This window comes from Cervus elaphus, chromosome 5 (genome assembly GCF_910594005.1).
Source record: "Cervus elaphus chromosome 5, mCerEla1.1, whole genome shotgun sequence".
NCBI lineage: Eukaryota > Metazoa > Chordata > Mammalia > Artiodactyla > Cervidae > Cervus > Cervus elaphus.
The window spans coordinates 98,678,111-98,693,095 of NC_057819.1; the positions used below are offsets into that span (position 1 = coordinate 98,678,111).

The window sequence follows — 14,985 nt, forward strand, 5'->3', positions numbered from 1 at the left end:
CTTGCTGATGAAAAGAAATAGTCCAGGGGAGTTCTGTGCCTTTTCCTAGTGACAACAACTGATAAGAGGAGAATTGGAACTCAGGTTCAGTCCAGTTCAGTTCAGTCACTCAGTCGTGCCCAACTCTTTGCGATCCCATGGATTGCAGCACGCCAGGCTTCCCTATCCATCACCAACTCCCGGAGCTTGCTCATACTCATGTCCATCGAATCGGTGATGCCATCCAACCATCTCATCCTCTGTTGTCCCCTCCTCCTGCCTTCAATCTTTCCCAGCGTCAGGGTCTTTTCCAATGAGTCAGTACTTCACATCAGGTGGCTGAAGTATTGGAGCTTCTGCTTCAGCATCAGTCCTTCCAATGAATATTCAGGACCAATTTCCTTTTGGATTGACTGTTAGATCTTGCAGTCCAAGGGACTCTCAAGAGTCCTCCAACACTCCAGTCCAAAAGCATCAATTCTTCGGAGCTCAGGTTAACCTGACTGTAAGCCCTGTGCTTGCCTTCTCTTGCGCCATGTGTGTCCACTCTGCCCTTGAATAGACTTTGATACCCACAAGGTTGTTGGCAGTTTCTCACGAAAGCTTGGAAGGTAGATGAAAGAGGAAGAACTAAGGGATTCCCTAGTGGTCCAGTGGTTAAGACTCCAAACTTCCACTGCAGGGGGTACAAGTTCAATCCCTGGTTTGGGAACTAAGATCCCACATGCCATGTGGTCAAAAAAAAAAAAAAAAGAGTAAGAACTAGATGCCAGATGGTTGTATGGTTGTGTGGATTAGGCCAGTTCTGGCAATATCAGATACTCTAACCCGGATCATTCAGTTATTGTCAAGGCAGGCAAAAGGAAATCCAAATATTGAACTCTCAGGAATGGAAGAAATTTTACAATCTCTTAATCCAACACCAGCACCCCCAAGAAACAAAATCTCCTGGACAGTCCTTCCTAGGACAACCAGCCTTTGTTGGTTCTTGGTCACATTCCATCCTGAGCTGCACAGGCATCACAGTGTGGTAGAAAGAGAATGGACTTTACTTGGTCCCAGCTTGGGTGCAGACACAGGTGGAGAACTCACCAGCCCCAGCTAGGACCCTTACTTGCTGGATCATCTTAAGAACATTACCTAATTCATTTGAACTTGGGTCCCTCATCTGTAAAGTGAGGATCACAATGCCTAATGTGTGGAATTGTTGAAAAGATTAAATAAAATGAGATATGTTCATATCTCGTGCTGTGGTTCCTAGTAAAAAGTGAAAGTGTTGGTCAGTCAGTCGTGTCCAACTCTTTGCGACTCCATGGACTGTAGCCCGCCAGACTCCTCTGTTCATGGAATTCTTCAGGCAAGAATACTGGAGTGGGTATCCATTCCCTTCTCCAGGGGATCTTCCCAACCCTGAGGTCGAACCTGGGTCTCCTGCATTTGCAGGTGGATTCTTTACCATCTGAGCTGGAAATAGTAAAGCCCAGTGGTCCCTAGTAAATAGTAGCAATATTATTCTTCTTCCTTGTATTAAGCCAACTTCCTTGCCTATCTTGATTCTGTCCCTTGGAGCTGACAGATCTATTTCTATTTCTAATCTGTTTCTCCTGGGAGAGGCCAGGAGAAAGTATCAAGAAGAGTATCTCTTCAAGAAGAGATACTTGAAGACTGGGATCAAGGCCTCCCCTAAGTCTCCTCTTATGCAAGTTAAATATCTCTACTTCCATCATTCCTCTTGTATTTTGGTTTTTAAATTCTTTGCCATTCAGACACCTTCCTGGTAGATGTTGCCATTTACAGATGAGCCAGTATGGACTCCCTGAATTTCCAGTCTTTGGGGGGATGTGGAATACCCTCCTCCACCCTCCAAATGAACCCAATGCTCCTGAAGCCACAGCTGGAGCTCCCCTATCTTGTGCCCACCTCCACACACCATCAGGTCACAGTGAACCTGAGTCTGCTCAGACTCTCAGGTCTTGTCCACATGAGCTGTTGTAAACAGCCCCTTTCTCGCCTTATGCAAGTAACTGTCTAAGCCCCTTGAGTCATTTCTGTTGTTTTGCTATTGAAATTATCATACTACTCCCAAGTGCTAAGGTTTTCTTGATTCCCTTTTTTTTTTTTTTTTAAGTTATTTATTTGGCTGGGCCAGTCTTAGTTGCAGCATTGCAAATTTTTAGTTGTGGCACATGAACTCTTAGTTGCGGCAGGTGGGATCTAGTTCCCCAACCAGGGATTGAACCCAGGCCCTCTGTATTGGGAGCACACAGTCCTAGCCACTGGACCACCAGGGAAATCCCTTGATCTTCTGACATCAAAATTCAGAACAGATTTGATCTGTGTGAATCTAGAAGGCCAAACATGGGCAAGGAGGTAGATGTCTGTTCAGAAGTTTAAGACGTCCTTAAACTATTTAAGGACATCTTAGATAGTTTAAGCTATCTAAACCCTGGTTAGTTCTCTACCAGGGTTCCCTTCAGGACAACACTGGATAAACCATGTCTGGGATGCTGAGAGAAACTGCTATTGTTCACTTGGATGCCTCCTATCTCTCTCCCACCCTCTGTCTAATCATGGCTTCTGGGCCTCAGTTTCCCCATATGCATAAGGAAGGGATTCACCTGGATAATCTCTAAAGGCCCTTCCAGCCCTTACTCCAGATTCTATCAGAATTTATCCGTAGCTTGTTCTCAGAATGAGAGAATCTCAGAAGTAGGTAGGAGTTTAGAGGAGTATCGCGTGTGTAAATAACCAGCACTGTTACAGATGCTTCTTCATCTCTGTTTCCCTCCAGGAGATCTCAGACGGGCAGTTACTCTGGCCCCTCCAGGCCTCAGAGGTCAGTAACAGGTGTTAGAGACCACATGAGCCAGTGGCAATTCTGGGGTGTACTTTCAGGTCCTGGAGATTTGGGAAGAGGGGAAGGAAAGACTCTCATTGCAAATCTCACAAGCAGTCAGGCCCTGGAGAGTGCTGTGTGCCCCATGCCCCTTCCTCCTGCCCATGGGAGCCCTGGCACCTCCCACCAAACCACCTCAGATGCCTCCACCAAGAGCCCCACTCCAAGCTCAAGCAGAATGGGCAGGTGCTGATGAGAGGGAGGGCAAAAGTAGCTTTCTGGTGGTCAAATGCCTTTACAGGGCAGAAGGAAGCCAGGGATGCAGATGAGCTGAGCGAAGAGAAGTAGAGATGGAGGGTCAGAGGAAGGGGCGGTGGTACGAGCCCTTCTTTGTTCGTTTCCAGCCTCACCTGGCTCCCCAGCTGCCCTGAGGTTGAGGCACTTTGTGGACCGATATCGGGAGCAGCTGGTGGCTCGAGTGACATCCGTGGACCCTGTCCTGGACAAGCTGCATGGACAGGTGCTGAGCGAAGAACAGTATGAGGGGGTGCGGGCAGAGGCCACCGCACCAGGCCAGATGCGGAAGCTGTTTGGCTTCAGCCGATCCTGGGACTGGGCCTGCAAAGATCGTCTCTACCAAGCCCTGAAGGAGACCCATCCTCACCTAATCATGGAACTCTGGGAGAAGTGGGGCAGTGAAGAGACCAGGCCGGGCTCCTGACAAGCTGGGCTGCTGTCTGAACACCTGCTGTGAGTCCCCGCTCTGCCTGAGAGCACCTGGGCCTGTTGTTCACCGGGAAACAAGTTACCATCTGAGTTGCCTTCTAGGCCTAAAGAAAACTTTGATGATGATGCCTTTGCTGGGCATTACCTTGCCCTGCCCAGGAAAGCCACACAGGAACCCAGACGGCCTCCCTTGGCTTTCACGGGCCAGCTGTCCAGGTGAAACGACAGCATCTCAGAAAATGTCCACCTGGAGCCGGCAGGAGTTCTGCAGACCTTGTAGCAGCCTCGCCCAAGAGCCTGGTCCGTTGGCCACAGCAGCCAAACCCAGAGTCCTCCCTGTGCTATGCAGACGCAAAGAGGAGCAGAGAGAACGTGGGACTGGGGGCTCTGGCTGGAGATAGACAATGGAAATGGACACCTTGGGGGTTTTGAATGGCTCGTGAACAGGAACAAAAACAGACTGGTTTTTCACTTGTCCAGCCAGGGCTGGGGCACCCACGTTCCCCTCAGGGCCCTCCTCGGGTTCATTCCCAGGGGAACTCGAGCCCACCCACCAACCTGTAGACAGGCCAAGAACAAAAAGGGACGCAGAGGCTCCTACATGCAGAAGGCGCGACCAAGGGTGTCTCTACTTTCCAGGCTCTCCCAAACCCACAACCCCAGGCCCAACCATCAAAGGGGACATGAAGAGGGAGGTTTACCCCCAGGGTTCCAAGGCAACCCCTCCTCAAATACAGCGGCTGGAGGGCTGCGGTCCCACTCCCGGGACATCCTGTTCCACACAGATGAGCAAACTCCTGGGATAATGCAGAGATGTTTCCCAAATCACAAAATAGTTGAGCGCATAAAGTGACTCGGTAACAACTCCCAAATAAAGTCAGGGGAAATGTCGCGGTGCAAACCAAAATTTCTGGTTGATAGCAGCAGTCATGGATTGTTCCTTTCTACAGGGAGAACAGATAACAAAGGTCAGACAGGCGGGTGCACACACATATCTACACACACCGTTCCCCCAAACCACGAGATGACAGAGTATCAAACACCCCAAAACACAAACCCTCTATTTTCACTCACACCCATCTGCCCTTTCTTTCCTCTCCCAACTGGCCCCAATGCCTCGGAAAGCTGAAGTGTGCATGAGTTCCAGAATGATCGAGAGGAAGCAGAGACCACAGCTGGGGATAGGGTGGCCCTCGGATACCCAAAGGTGCCCAGGCTGCCCGGTCTTCCCACAAGCTCTTTGAGAAGCTCAGGCCTCTGGCGAGAGGCCTCCTGAGGGTGCATCCAGCTGAGTTTTCTCCCTAGCTAGGAGGGTGGCAACCCCGAGACCTCTGCAGACTAAGTGAGGGAAAAGCCTAGGTGCACTCCGGGCCAAGACCCGGGACCGCAGAGAGAGGAGGTGGAGGTCAGGGTAAGGGTGCGCGAGGAAGGGTCTGCCTGCTCTGCCCTCTCCCGCGGGGTTCCCCTACTCACTTCCCTCCCTTCCAGTCCATTGCAGTCTCGTTTCCGGAGGCCCAGTAATCTATTCCCAAATCGGGAGCCATCTTCATGGCAGCCAACTGAAAAGTGGGGCGGGTCTTGGGGGAGGAGAATGGCCAGAAACAAAGGTAGGTCCAGAACTGGGGGAAAAGATGCTTGACTACTTTGGATCCGAATCCTAATTGCCAACAGTTGGGGTACTGAGGGAAAGGCAGTGAGCTGGGAACCAAATCCTGCCTTCACCCACTAGATGTGGTCCTGGAAAAGTCGAAACCGCTGTGAACTTCAGTTGTTGGGTCTGTTAAAGGGGGATAATGATACTTGCCTGAAATGGTTGAAGATGGCATGGACTGATGCGTAAGGTGAGTCCACAGCTACTGATTCAGTGAACAACTGTCAGTCAACAAACCTTAGCTTCATTGTGCCTGAGGATGTTCTAGGTGAGCAGTTTATATTCCAGTGGTAAGGAAATATTAATAGAAATCATAAATCCATTTTGGACTTCCCTGGTGGTAGAGTGGATAAGAGTCCGCCTGCTAATACAGGGGTTCCAGGTTCAGTCATTGTTTGCAGAAGATTCCACATGCCTCGGAGCAACTAAGCCTGCAGGCCCCAGCTCCTGAAGCCCCTATGCCTAGAACCTGTTCTCCACAACAAGAGAAGCCACCTCGGTGGAAAGCCAGTGCACTGCAGCTAGAGAGTAGCCCCTGCTTGCTGTAACTACAGAAAGCCTGAGAATAGCAAGGAAGACCCAGCACAGCCAAAAATGAGATAAATAAATTCATTTAGAAGATAATTTCACATACTGTGAGGTACTTTTAAGAAAACAAAAATTGGAGAGGGTGATAGCTGGGGGTGAGGGAACAGCATACAACTTTGGAATGCTCAGGGAGAAAGGACTTTTCTGAGGAAGTGACATTCATGAAGGACTTTCCTGAGGAGGTGACATCTGAGTCAGACCTTTGCCCACAGACATCCTTGCTGTTGGTAGTACTGCTACTGCTTTGTGCCCTAGAAATGCAGAAATTCTGATAACAGTCTTCCGTATCTCCTTTCGCACCTTTTTTCTTTCTCTGCTGTTTGTCGTTTAGTCGCAGAGTTGTGTCCAACCCTTTTGGACCCCATGGGGACACAGACCCCATGGACTGTAGCCCACCTAGCTCCTCTGTCCACGGGATTTCCCAGGCCAGAATACTGGAGTGGGTTGTCATTTCCTGCTCCAGGGGATCTTCCCAACCCAGGGGATGAACCCACACATCCTGCATCTCCTGCATCGGCAGGCGGATTCTTTACCACTGAGCCACCTGGGAAGCCCTATCTCTGTAATCATATATATGTTTGTGTACCCACTGACAAAATCTCTCCTGGACCAAACTTTACTGAGGCTCTTCTGAATCCTCTTCCCAACTGGGCCTTGACTCTTGGAATTCCGTGTCGTTTTTTGCATTGTTTGGTTTTAGTTAGAACCCTACTAATTTAGTTTATCCAGAATCGCCCACCCTTGATACCTGATTAAATTCCTCATCCTCCACATGATACCTGATCACTCTGGCCTGCCTTCAGCAACAATCCTGTTAGCAAAGAATTACCCAGCTCTCCCAGTAGTTTTCCACTGACAAACACAGCACCAGCGCCACTACCACTGCCCCATCTCCCAGCCAGCCCACTCTGCCCTTGGCTATAGACCCCCACCTCTCCCTTGTATTCAGAGTTGAGCCCAGTCTCTCCCCTCTGCTGCCAAATGCTGTCACAAAAGTTCCTCTACCTATCACAGTGTTGTCGTTGTTTTGTCACTAAGTCGAGTTCAACACTTTTGCAACCTCATGGACTGTAGCCAGCCAGGCTCCTCTGTCCGTGGGATTTTCCAGGCAAGAATATTGGAGTGGATTGCCATTTCCTTCTCCAGGGGCTCTCCCTGAGCCAGGGATCAAACCCGCATCTCCTGCTTGGCAGGCAGATTCTTTACCACTGAGCCACCTGGGAAGCCCATCTATCACAGTAGTTCTCAATAAATTCTGCCTTACTATTTGAACAACTGTCATAAATAATCTTTAAGAATCCTTCAGGATCCTTCAGGACAAGATGGGCCTGATAATCTATGTGAGCCTACTTCTGCTGACTCCAAAAATCCTGAGTCTGCCATTTGATCCTCAAGACAATGCCTTCCTGTCCTGGGCTCACTCCTATGCTGCATTCCACAATCTGTCTAACTGCTGGGTCTGCGGAGCACTCCCCACTTCATCGGTGGAAGGCTTCCCGTGGTGGACATCTCCACTTCAAGGAAAAGACTTTCTCCAAGTCTGTGAATACCTTTGACAACATCTTCTTAAACTGATGACATCTAACAACCTTAAGATGGACTGATGTAACTATGGACATAATGTGACTTTTCATTTTGATTTTAACTTGGTTTAATGACTATTTTGCCTTACATCTGTAACTGTATAATGGGGTTTTCTAACCGTCTAAAAGCTTTTAATTTACAAATAGTTGTCCAAGCTCCTATGAGTGCCACAGCCTCCTACAACTATTACTTGGAGCCCCTGAATCAGACATCCTCACTATGAGGATTAGGAGAATATGTTGCCTCACCAATTTAGGGACAACACCCCTTGTCCCGCTCGGAAGCAGTTATGGAATGAGAATGACGCCCCTTTTCCCTAGGCAACATAATTCTCCTAAAAGAAAAGGGGGGAATGAGAGAGTCATTTCCTAGGCAAGTTGATAAGAAGTCTAGGGGTCCCCAAGGAGAGAGAGGTCTGGGATATTCAAGGAGGAAGAAAGGACAAACTTTTTTACTTTTTTTCCTCTACATTCCTTAGGATTATATAACAATAATGTATCCTGCCTGAGGACAGTCTTTGGATTAAACCCTCTGGCTAATTCTGTTATCTTAAAACATAAATTATGGGAGTAGGTCTGGTCTTTACAAGGATGTATCCTGCCTGAGGACAATCTTTGGATTAAACCTTCTGGCCAACTCTGTTATCTTAAAATGTAAATTATGGGAGTGGGTCTGGTGAGGTCTTTACAACCTCCAGATATTCTTTGGATTCATTGGAGAGTATATAACTCCATTGCTAACACTAGCAAAGGGGGTACTCTTTTGCCCCCTTCTGATGCCTATGTCAGAAGCTTTCTCTATCTCCTTTATACTCTAATAAAACTTTATTACACACACACACACAAAAAAAGAATGCATGCACACTCACACACACACACACACACACACACACAGGGTTTGTGACTGTCTTATGAAACCCCTCGTCAAATCCTCCTAGATAGGGACACACAGTATTTAGAGGCAGAAGCCTGATGTGTCCTCATTTGCCTGGCAAAGCAATAAAGCTGTCCTTTTCTACATCACCCAAAATTCAGTCTCTGAGATTTGATTTGGCACTGGTGTACAGAGAGGCCAAGCTTTCAGTAACAAGGGGAAAAGGCTTGCAGCGCGATGGGCACTGGATATTAGTCAGGAGTCCTGTCTCTGTCCCTGGTTTCCTAGCAACCACTGTTGAGCATGTGGTTGCTAGGCAATGTGGGGCCATCCAGACACTTGGGTACTGTCCTTAGTCTGCGTGGGCACCAATCAGAACATTGCAGGATATTGTTAATCTGACAAGTGGCCACTGGGCCCATTTTTAGATTTTCTCATCTATTAATTGCTTTTGTTGCACAAAAAAATAGTATAACAATGGTAAACAAAGTCTGGAAAAATTAGAAATTGCCCCATGATCTCACCATCCAAACAATTCAAAAATAACCATCTTTACTCTTCCTGTTCTAACCTTTCTCTGCAGGAATACATTTTCATCTTGTCATCCTAGCACATGTGGTTTTAAATCTTGCTTTTCTGACTTTGATTTACAGTATGATAAGCACCCCTCAAGCTACTTGAGAGTTTTGAGAATAAGCTCTCTGATGCCTCTGTGTGATACCATGCAGTGGACTGTTGTTGTTCAGTTATTAATTCATGTCCAACTCTTTGCAACCCAATAGACTGCAGCACGCCAGGCTTCCCTGTCCTTCACTGTCTCCCGGAGTTTGCTCAAACTCATGTCCATTGTGTCAATGGTACCATCCAACCATATCATCCTCTATCGTCTCTTTCTCTTGCTGCCCTCAATCTTTCCCAGCATCAGGGTCTTTTCTAATGAGTAGAATCTTCACATCAGGTGGCCAAAGTAACAGGGCTTTATCCTCAGTCCTTCCAATGAATATTCACAGTTGATTTCCTTTAGGATTGACTGGTTTGATCTCATTGCTGTCCAGGGGACTCTCAAGAGTCTTCTCCAGCATCACAACTCAAAAGCATCAATTTTTCCACACTCAGCCTTCTTTATGGTCCAACTCTCACATCCATACATGGCTACTAGAAAAACCATAGCTTTGACTATACAGACCTTCGTCAGCAAAATGATGTCTCTGCTTTTTTAATACACTGTCTAGGTTTGTCATAGCTTTTCTTCCAAGGAGCAAGTGTCTTTTAATTTTATGGCTGCAGTATACACACCATCATTTAATTAAGCATTCTCCTCTTGTTCCAACATTGAGTTTGCTCCAGTTTCTTTGCCATGATAAACAGTATGAATCTTTCTGCTGAAAGCTTTTCTTTACTCTTTACACTGTTGACTTGAAAACAATATTAAGGGGTGAAATGACTGTATCAAAGCACATGAATATCCTCATGACTTTCTGTCTTGCTAAACTGCTACTAGAGTTCCCTTTTTTCTACATCCTGGCCAACATTTGTTATGTGTGGGGGTTTGGATGACAGCCATTCTGACAGGTGTGAGGTGATATCTCATTTTTGTTTTCTGGACATTTCATTTAAATGTATCATACAATCTGTGTCCATGTTCATCTGGTTTTTTTCACTTATTATAATGCTTTTGAGGTTCATCCACATTGTAGCATGTTTCAGTAGTTCACTCCTTTTTATTGCTGAATATTACCCGATTGCATAGATAGTCAACATTTTGCCTATCTATTCACCATTTGATTGACATTTGGATTGTTCCCAGTTTGGGGCTATTACCAATAACACTGCTATGGACATTCGTGTAGTCTGAACACAGACATATGTTTTCATTTCTGTTGGATAGAAACCTTGGGGTGGAATTAATTCCCGGGGTTGTATGGTAAGTGAATGGTTTAACTTTTCATGCAGTTTACCAGAATGTTTTCCAAAGTTGCTGCACCATTTTACATTCCCAACAACGGTTCCATATACTCCACCTCTAGGAAACTAAATGCTCTTTCAGCTAAACTTGCTAAACTGTGAGACTGTGATCCTGCTGCTGCCAACAACCATTCATTCACTTCGATTCATTCATTCATTCAACAAATTTTATCTGAATACCTACCACTAGGCACTATGTGGTAAACTCTGGCCCCACAAGAAGTCCCCGACAGCTCTGTGAGATGGAGAGAGATGGCAGCCTGGTGACATTGTTTCCGCATGCTAGTTCTGGTCCCCTCTGGCCTTTCAGTTGCAAGAGGGAATGAGTTCCTGAATGGCAGGGTTGGGTCTGCAGCAACTGGCAGGGCCTGCCATGTATTCCTCCCAACCACTGGGACCCAAGTAACTCCTAGTGGCTGCTTTCCCCAATTCCACAAGGCAACACCAACCAGCTTTGGAAACGTAGGTGCGACAGACATGCCAGAAGAGGGTACTCAGCCATCTGTGGTAGACCAGTGGAACCCGTGGAAGAGTCTTGCAGCTGCCAAGAGGACCCTGGGTAGGGGTGGCAGTGGGGGAGCGGGCTGCTCAGTTCAGGCCATCTTTGAAAGTATTTGTTCCTAATCTTCTAATCACATGTGATACGCCCAAAAGGCTGGGATACTGCCTTCCTGGGTGAGGAGCAGGAAGAAAAGCACCACCACAGCTGATTGTACTATCTCTGGGCTTGAGACTGTGGGAGACTTTATTTTGTTACTCTTTTTGCAATAGTGTTTTCGAACTTCAGCGTTTTCTACAAAGATTATGGATTAGTTTCTTTATGTATTAAATTTTTTAATTAAAAAAGATCACATAATATTTCTTTTGAAAGGAGAAATAAACCCCCAGGGAGCTCCGCGTGGAACTGGGATCCTGCCCGTCTGCATTTCAGCCTCTTCGGCCCCAAGTCCCCTTTTTGCCCTCCCGGGTCCCAGTTAGCAGCTCGCACCCCCACCCGCTTCCTGCATCACCCCCCACCCCCCAGCCCCCGGGTCAGTTTGCCATGGAAACAAGCCAGGTTACACAGAGACTCCTGAGGCGCCAGCCCTGGAGCATCCTAGAGGTTGAACCCGGACAGCCAACCTCTGCAACAGGCTGGGAGCTGAAGCGCAAGCCAGAAATAAGAGGTTCCAAGACTAAGACAGACGTGGCGCAGACCCTGCAGAGGCCCCCGGCTCCGCCCCCACCCGGGTAGTTGAAAAACAGCCGCAGCCCCGCCGTCGCCGCCCACTGCGCCTAGACCTTGCCAGGACCGGACCACTTGGAACCCACATACCCGTCTCCCCGCATTCCTCGCCTATGGCTGACCAACTCTTTCAGCGCAAACCCTGGGACCCCGAGCAGCTTCGCCCGGACCCCGACTCTGACTCCGAAGGCCTGTTTGACAAGGCTCCTCCGGAAGAGCCCCCCGCTGTCCGTGGGCCCAAGTCGGCGTGGGCCGGGGGCAGGAAGGCGGGTCGGCGCACTGGCGGGAAGGCGCAAGGGGCCCGCCCCGGGCAGCCGCCTAAGGGCGCGATGCGCCCCCAGCCCCAGGAAGAGGCCCCTCCATTGGACGAAGGCTGCTATCTCGACCATTTTCCGCACCTCTCCATCTTTATCTACGCGGCCATCGCCTTCTCCATCACCTCCTGCATCTTTACCTATATCCATTTGCAGCTTGCCTGATTGGCGGGGGCGGGACGGGATGCGCGCAGGGCCGAGGCGGGCGGGAAGGGAAAGGAAGTGCTCAGCATTTTGTGCCTGGAGACGCGCCGCACCCCCTTCGTCTAGCTTTTGACGCTTGTGTCTTTTCTTCTCCGCTTGTCGCCGCCTTTGTCTAACTGTCCATCAGTATAAACATCCAAAGCAGCTGTCGCTAATGAAATGAGCACCTGGGGACGAGGGGACGGGAACACAGTCAGACTTCAACGTTTAGAGTCTTCGCGGTGAGATGGATCCCCATTTATCATGAGGATAATGTCTCTGGACCCTACCGCTTTGTGAGGTGGGGGGACGCAGAGGGAGCCTGTCGTTTTGTGTCTGGGGCGTGTACAGCGAGTCCAACCTTCTGTTTTTTAAGGGATGAGCCGACCCGGGCCGCGGACTTCCAGAGAGGGCCCCGCGGGGAGGGTCGGCGCCCTAGCCTGGGCTGGGGCCGCAGTCCTGTGGTGCTGCATCGCCCGACCACCCCCTCCCAGGAGCCAGCTGTGCCCCTCACCCCACCCCGAGCTGGCGCAGACAGCCCGGCGCGTGGGAGGGAGCTGGCGGACCTGAGCGCGCAGCGGACGTCACAAGAGCGCAGCACACAGTGAGTGGCGTTTGTCGGGGTAGCGCACCACCTCCCCAGAGACTTGAGCTCACCCGGACTGCGTTTTCCCTGCCTTAGGCTTTGATGACGCTATCGATATCGGAACCGAGCGGAAACATGGCCAAAGGAGCTATTCTGCCAGGAAGTCACGCTCTCGTCGTGTCCTGGACGCTTGGGACCAGCGGCTGCAGACCTCCAGGGACGCGCCGGCCCATAGCTTGCACGCTGCGCTGCGCGGGATGAGGCTTGGGGCCCAAGAGAGGGTTGCCGTTGCGTCTTTAGGAATTGAGGGAGTGGGTGGGGGTTGCTTATCCTGGCCCGGAGCCCTTCTAGAGCCTCGCAAAAGGGAGTGAGATTTCTGATTGACGAGAATTCGCTCTAGGAAATCACCCAACCCCTGGGGGTTTGTCATCTCATACCCAAAAGGCGCAATACCAAAACCCACCTTGGCAGGTTATTTACCCACATGCCATCTCTGTTTTCTCATGAATGTTTAATGTCAAAACATAGCTCTCTACTACAGTGTATACTTGGAAATGTCTGCAATTGTGGTACCTCTGATGAAATAAATTCTTCCTTTTCCGTCTCCTCTATTTCTGTCCTTTATTTCCAACTATGCAGTGAGCCCACCAAACTTCCTATTCCGCTTCAAAATTCACCCCATAATCTTCACGTCCCTACTGTCCCTCCAAAACCAATTTCATCCCATTACCCAGCATTCCAAGATACAGCATTTCTCTCCACTAAATAGCTATAAAAAGAAAGTGAAAGTTGCTCAGTCTTATCCAACTCTTTGCAACTCCATGGACTGAATTCCCCAGGCCAGAATAATGGAGTGGGTAGCCTTTCCCTTCTCCAGGGGATCTTCCCAACCCAGGGATCGAACCCAGGTTTCTCTCACTGCAGGAGGATTCTTTACCAGCTGAGCCACAAGGGAAGCCCAAGAAGACTGGAGTGGGTTAGCCTATCCCTTCTCCAGGGGATCTTCCCAATCCAGGAATTGAACCCAGGTCTGCCATATTGCAAGAGGATTCTTCACCAACTGAGCCACAAGGGAAGCAGATAGTTAAATAGCTATATAGACCTCTAATTTGTATCTTCTCCATCTCATGTCCTGACAGCATACCAGAGTCCAGTTCTCCTGTCTGACAGCAGGCCTCTGTCCCCTAGTGACTCACTGCCCTCAGTATCCAGTCCCCATTTGCCTCTTATCAAGACACTTCCACCCCCCGACAGTCCCCCCACTGAGCTCTAGAATTTGTCCCAATTCACCAGCTTGTACCTTTATAAGTTTAGTGTTTGCTGACAGCAGGATCTTGTCATTTCCCAGTTCTGTTTTCCCAGAATCCCATATCACTACCTGCCTTGATATCTGGACCCTTTATTTCAGTACCAAAAGTTTAACACCTACCATTTCCCAACATCAGCCTGAGCTGTGCAGCCAGTTTACTACAATAATTTACCCCCAATAAAAGGCACTGGTCTCCAAAATTAAGTCTCCAAGGTACAATATGTACCGTTCTTTTCCAGTTTACAATCTTGGATACTGGATCTTTACTGTCCTTTGATACTGACTAAGCACTGAATCCCAATACATGGCCTGCTGCTACTGCTAAGTCACTTCAGTCGTGTCTGACTCTGTGCAACCCCATCCCTGGGATTCTCCAGGCAAGAAGACTGGAGTGGGTTGCCATTTCCTTCTCCAATGCAAGAAAGTGAAAAGTGAAAGTGAAGTCGCTCAGTCATGTCCAACTCTTCCCGACCCCATGGACTGCAGCCTACCAGGCTCCTCCGTCCATGGGATTTTCCAGACAAGAGTACTGGAGTGGGGTGCCATTGCCTTCTCCAATACATGGCCTAGTGTTCTCCAAACATGTGATCCCATTGTTTCCCATTCACACAACCCCATCCCTTATTTTTTTGGCCACACCTTGGGGCATGTGGGATCTTAGTTCCCTGAGCAGGGACTGAAACTGCACCCCCCTTGGAGTCTTACCCAGTGGACCAGGAAAGTCCCAGGACATTTTAAATAAGCTCCAAATGTAAAAAATAATAATGATTATGACTTTAAAGGATCATTTGGCTACAAAGTCATACTGAGACACACACCATGACATTAAATACAGCAGAATATCATAAATCAAAGCTTTTAAAAGACATATTTAATGTACAGGATTGTATTCCAGGTAAACACAGGCTTCTTATACTGATGAATATTTAATTGCAAATATGAATACCCTAAATTACACTTCTATATAAAGGAGAAACTTCAAATTCTGTTCTTTAGGAAGACATGGAAGGCAAGTAATAACTTAAGAGAAGTTATTGCCATTTCTCCCCTTTCCATGGCTGATCTAACATTTTACATGGATTAGTTACAAAAGGAAATATTAGGTTCCAATGAATTTAAGTACAAGATACAGCTAAAATTTATCACTGAGAGTTTCTATGAGTGTG

At 48.4% G+C, this 14,985-nt stretch overlaps 2 protein-coding genes across 10 annotated transcripts in view; both read left to right on the forward strand.

Annotated features, from left to right (window-relative positions):
- NLRP1 (NLR family pyrin domain containing 1) overlaps positions 1-4,448 on the forward strand; it is a 30,715-nt gene extending 26,267 nt beyond the window's left edge. For 6 of the 7 annotated variants that reach the window (XM_043903489.1, XM_043903491.1, XM_043903493.1 and 3 more), the window contains 2 exons: positions 2,771-2,815; positions 3,220-4,448. In XM_043903489.1, the coding sequence (XP_043759424.1) occupies positions 2,771-2,815; positions 3,220-3,536 (362 nt within the window). In that variant the 3' untranslated portion in view covers positions 3,537-4,448. The remainder of the gene's footprint in view (positions 1-2,770; positions 2,816-3,219) is intronic. The other variant, XM_043903492.1, reaches the window with a different exon arrangement.
- A 6,796-nt stretch (positions 4,449-11,244) lies between these two features.
- LOC122694586 lies at positions 11,245-13,121 on the forward strand. 3 transcript variants are annotated; one of them, XM_043903501.1, is made up of 3 exons: positions 11,907-12,166; positions 12,301-12,528; positions 12,607-13,121. In XM_043903501.1, exons 1-3 carry the CDS (start codon positions 12,105-12,107, stop codon positions 12,611-12,613), a joined length of 297 nt encoding a protein of 98 aa, XP_043759436.1. In that variant the 5' UTR covers positions 11,907-12,104; the 3' UTR covers positions 12,614-13,121. The 3 variants fall into 3 exon arrangements, with proteins under 3 accessions (XP_043759434.1, XP_043759435.1, XP_043759436.1); XM_043903499.1 differs by having other exon boundaries at positions 11,245-12,528; XM_043903500.1 differs by having other exon boundaries at positions 11,245-12,166; positions 12,301-13,121.
- Positions 13,122-14,985: the final 1,864 nt, after the last annotated feature.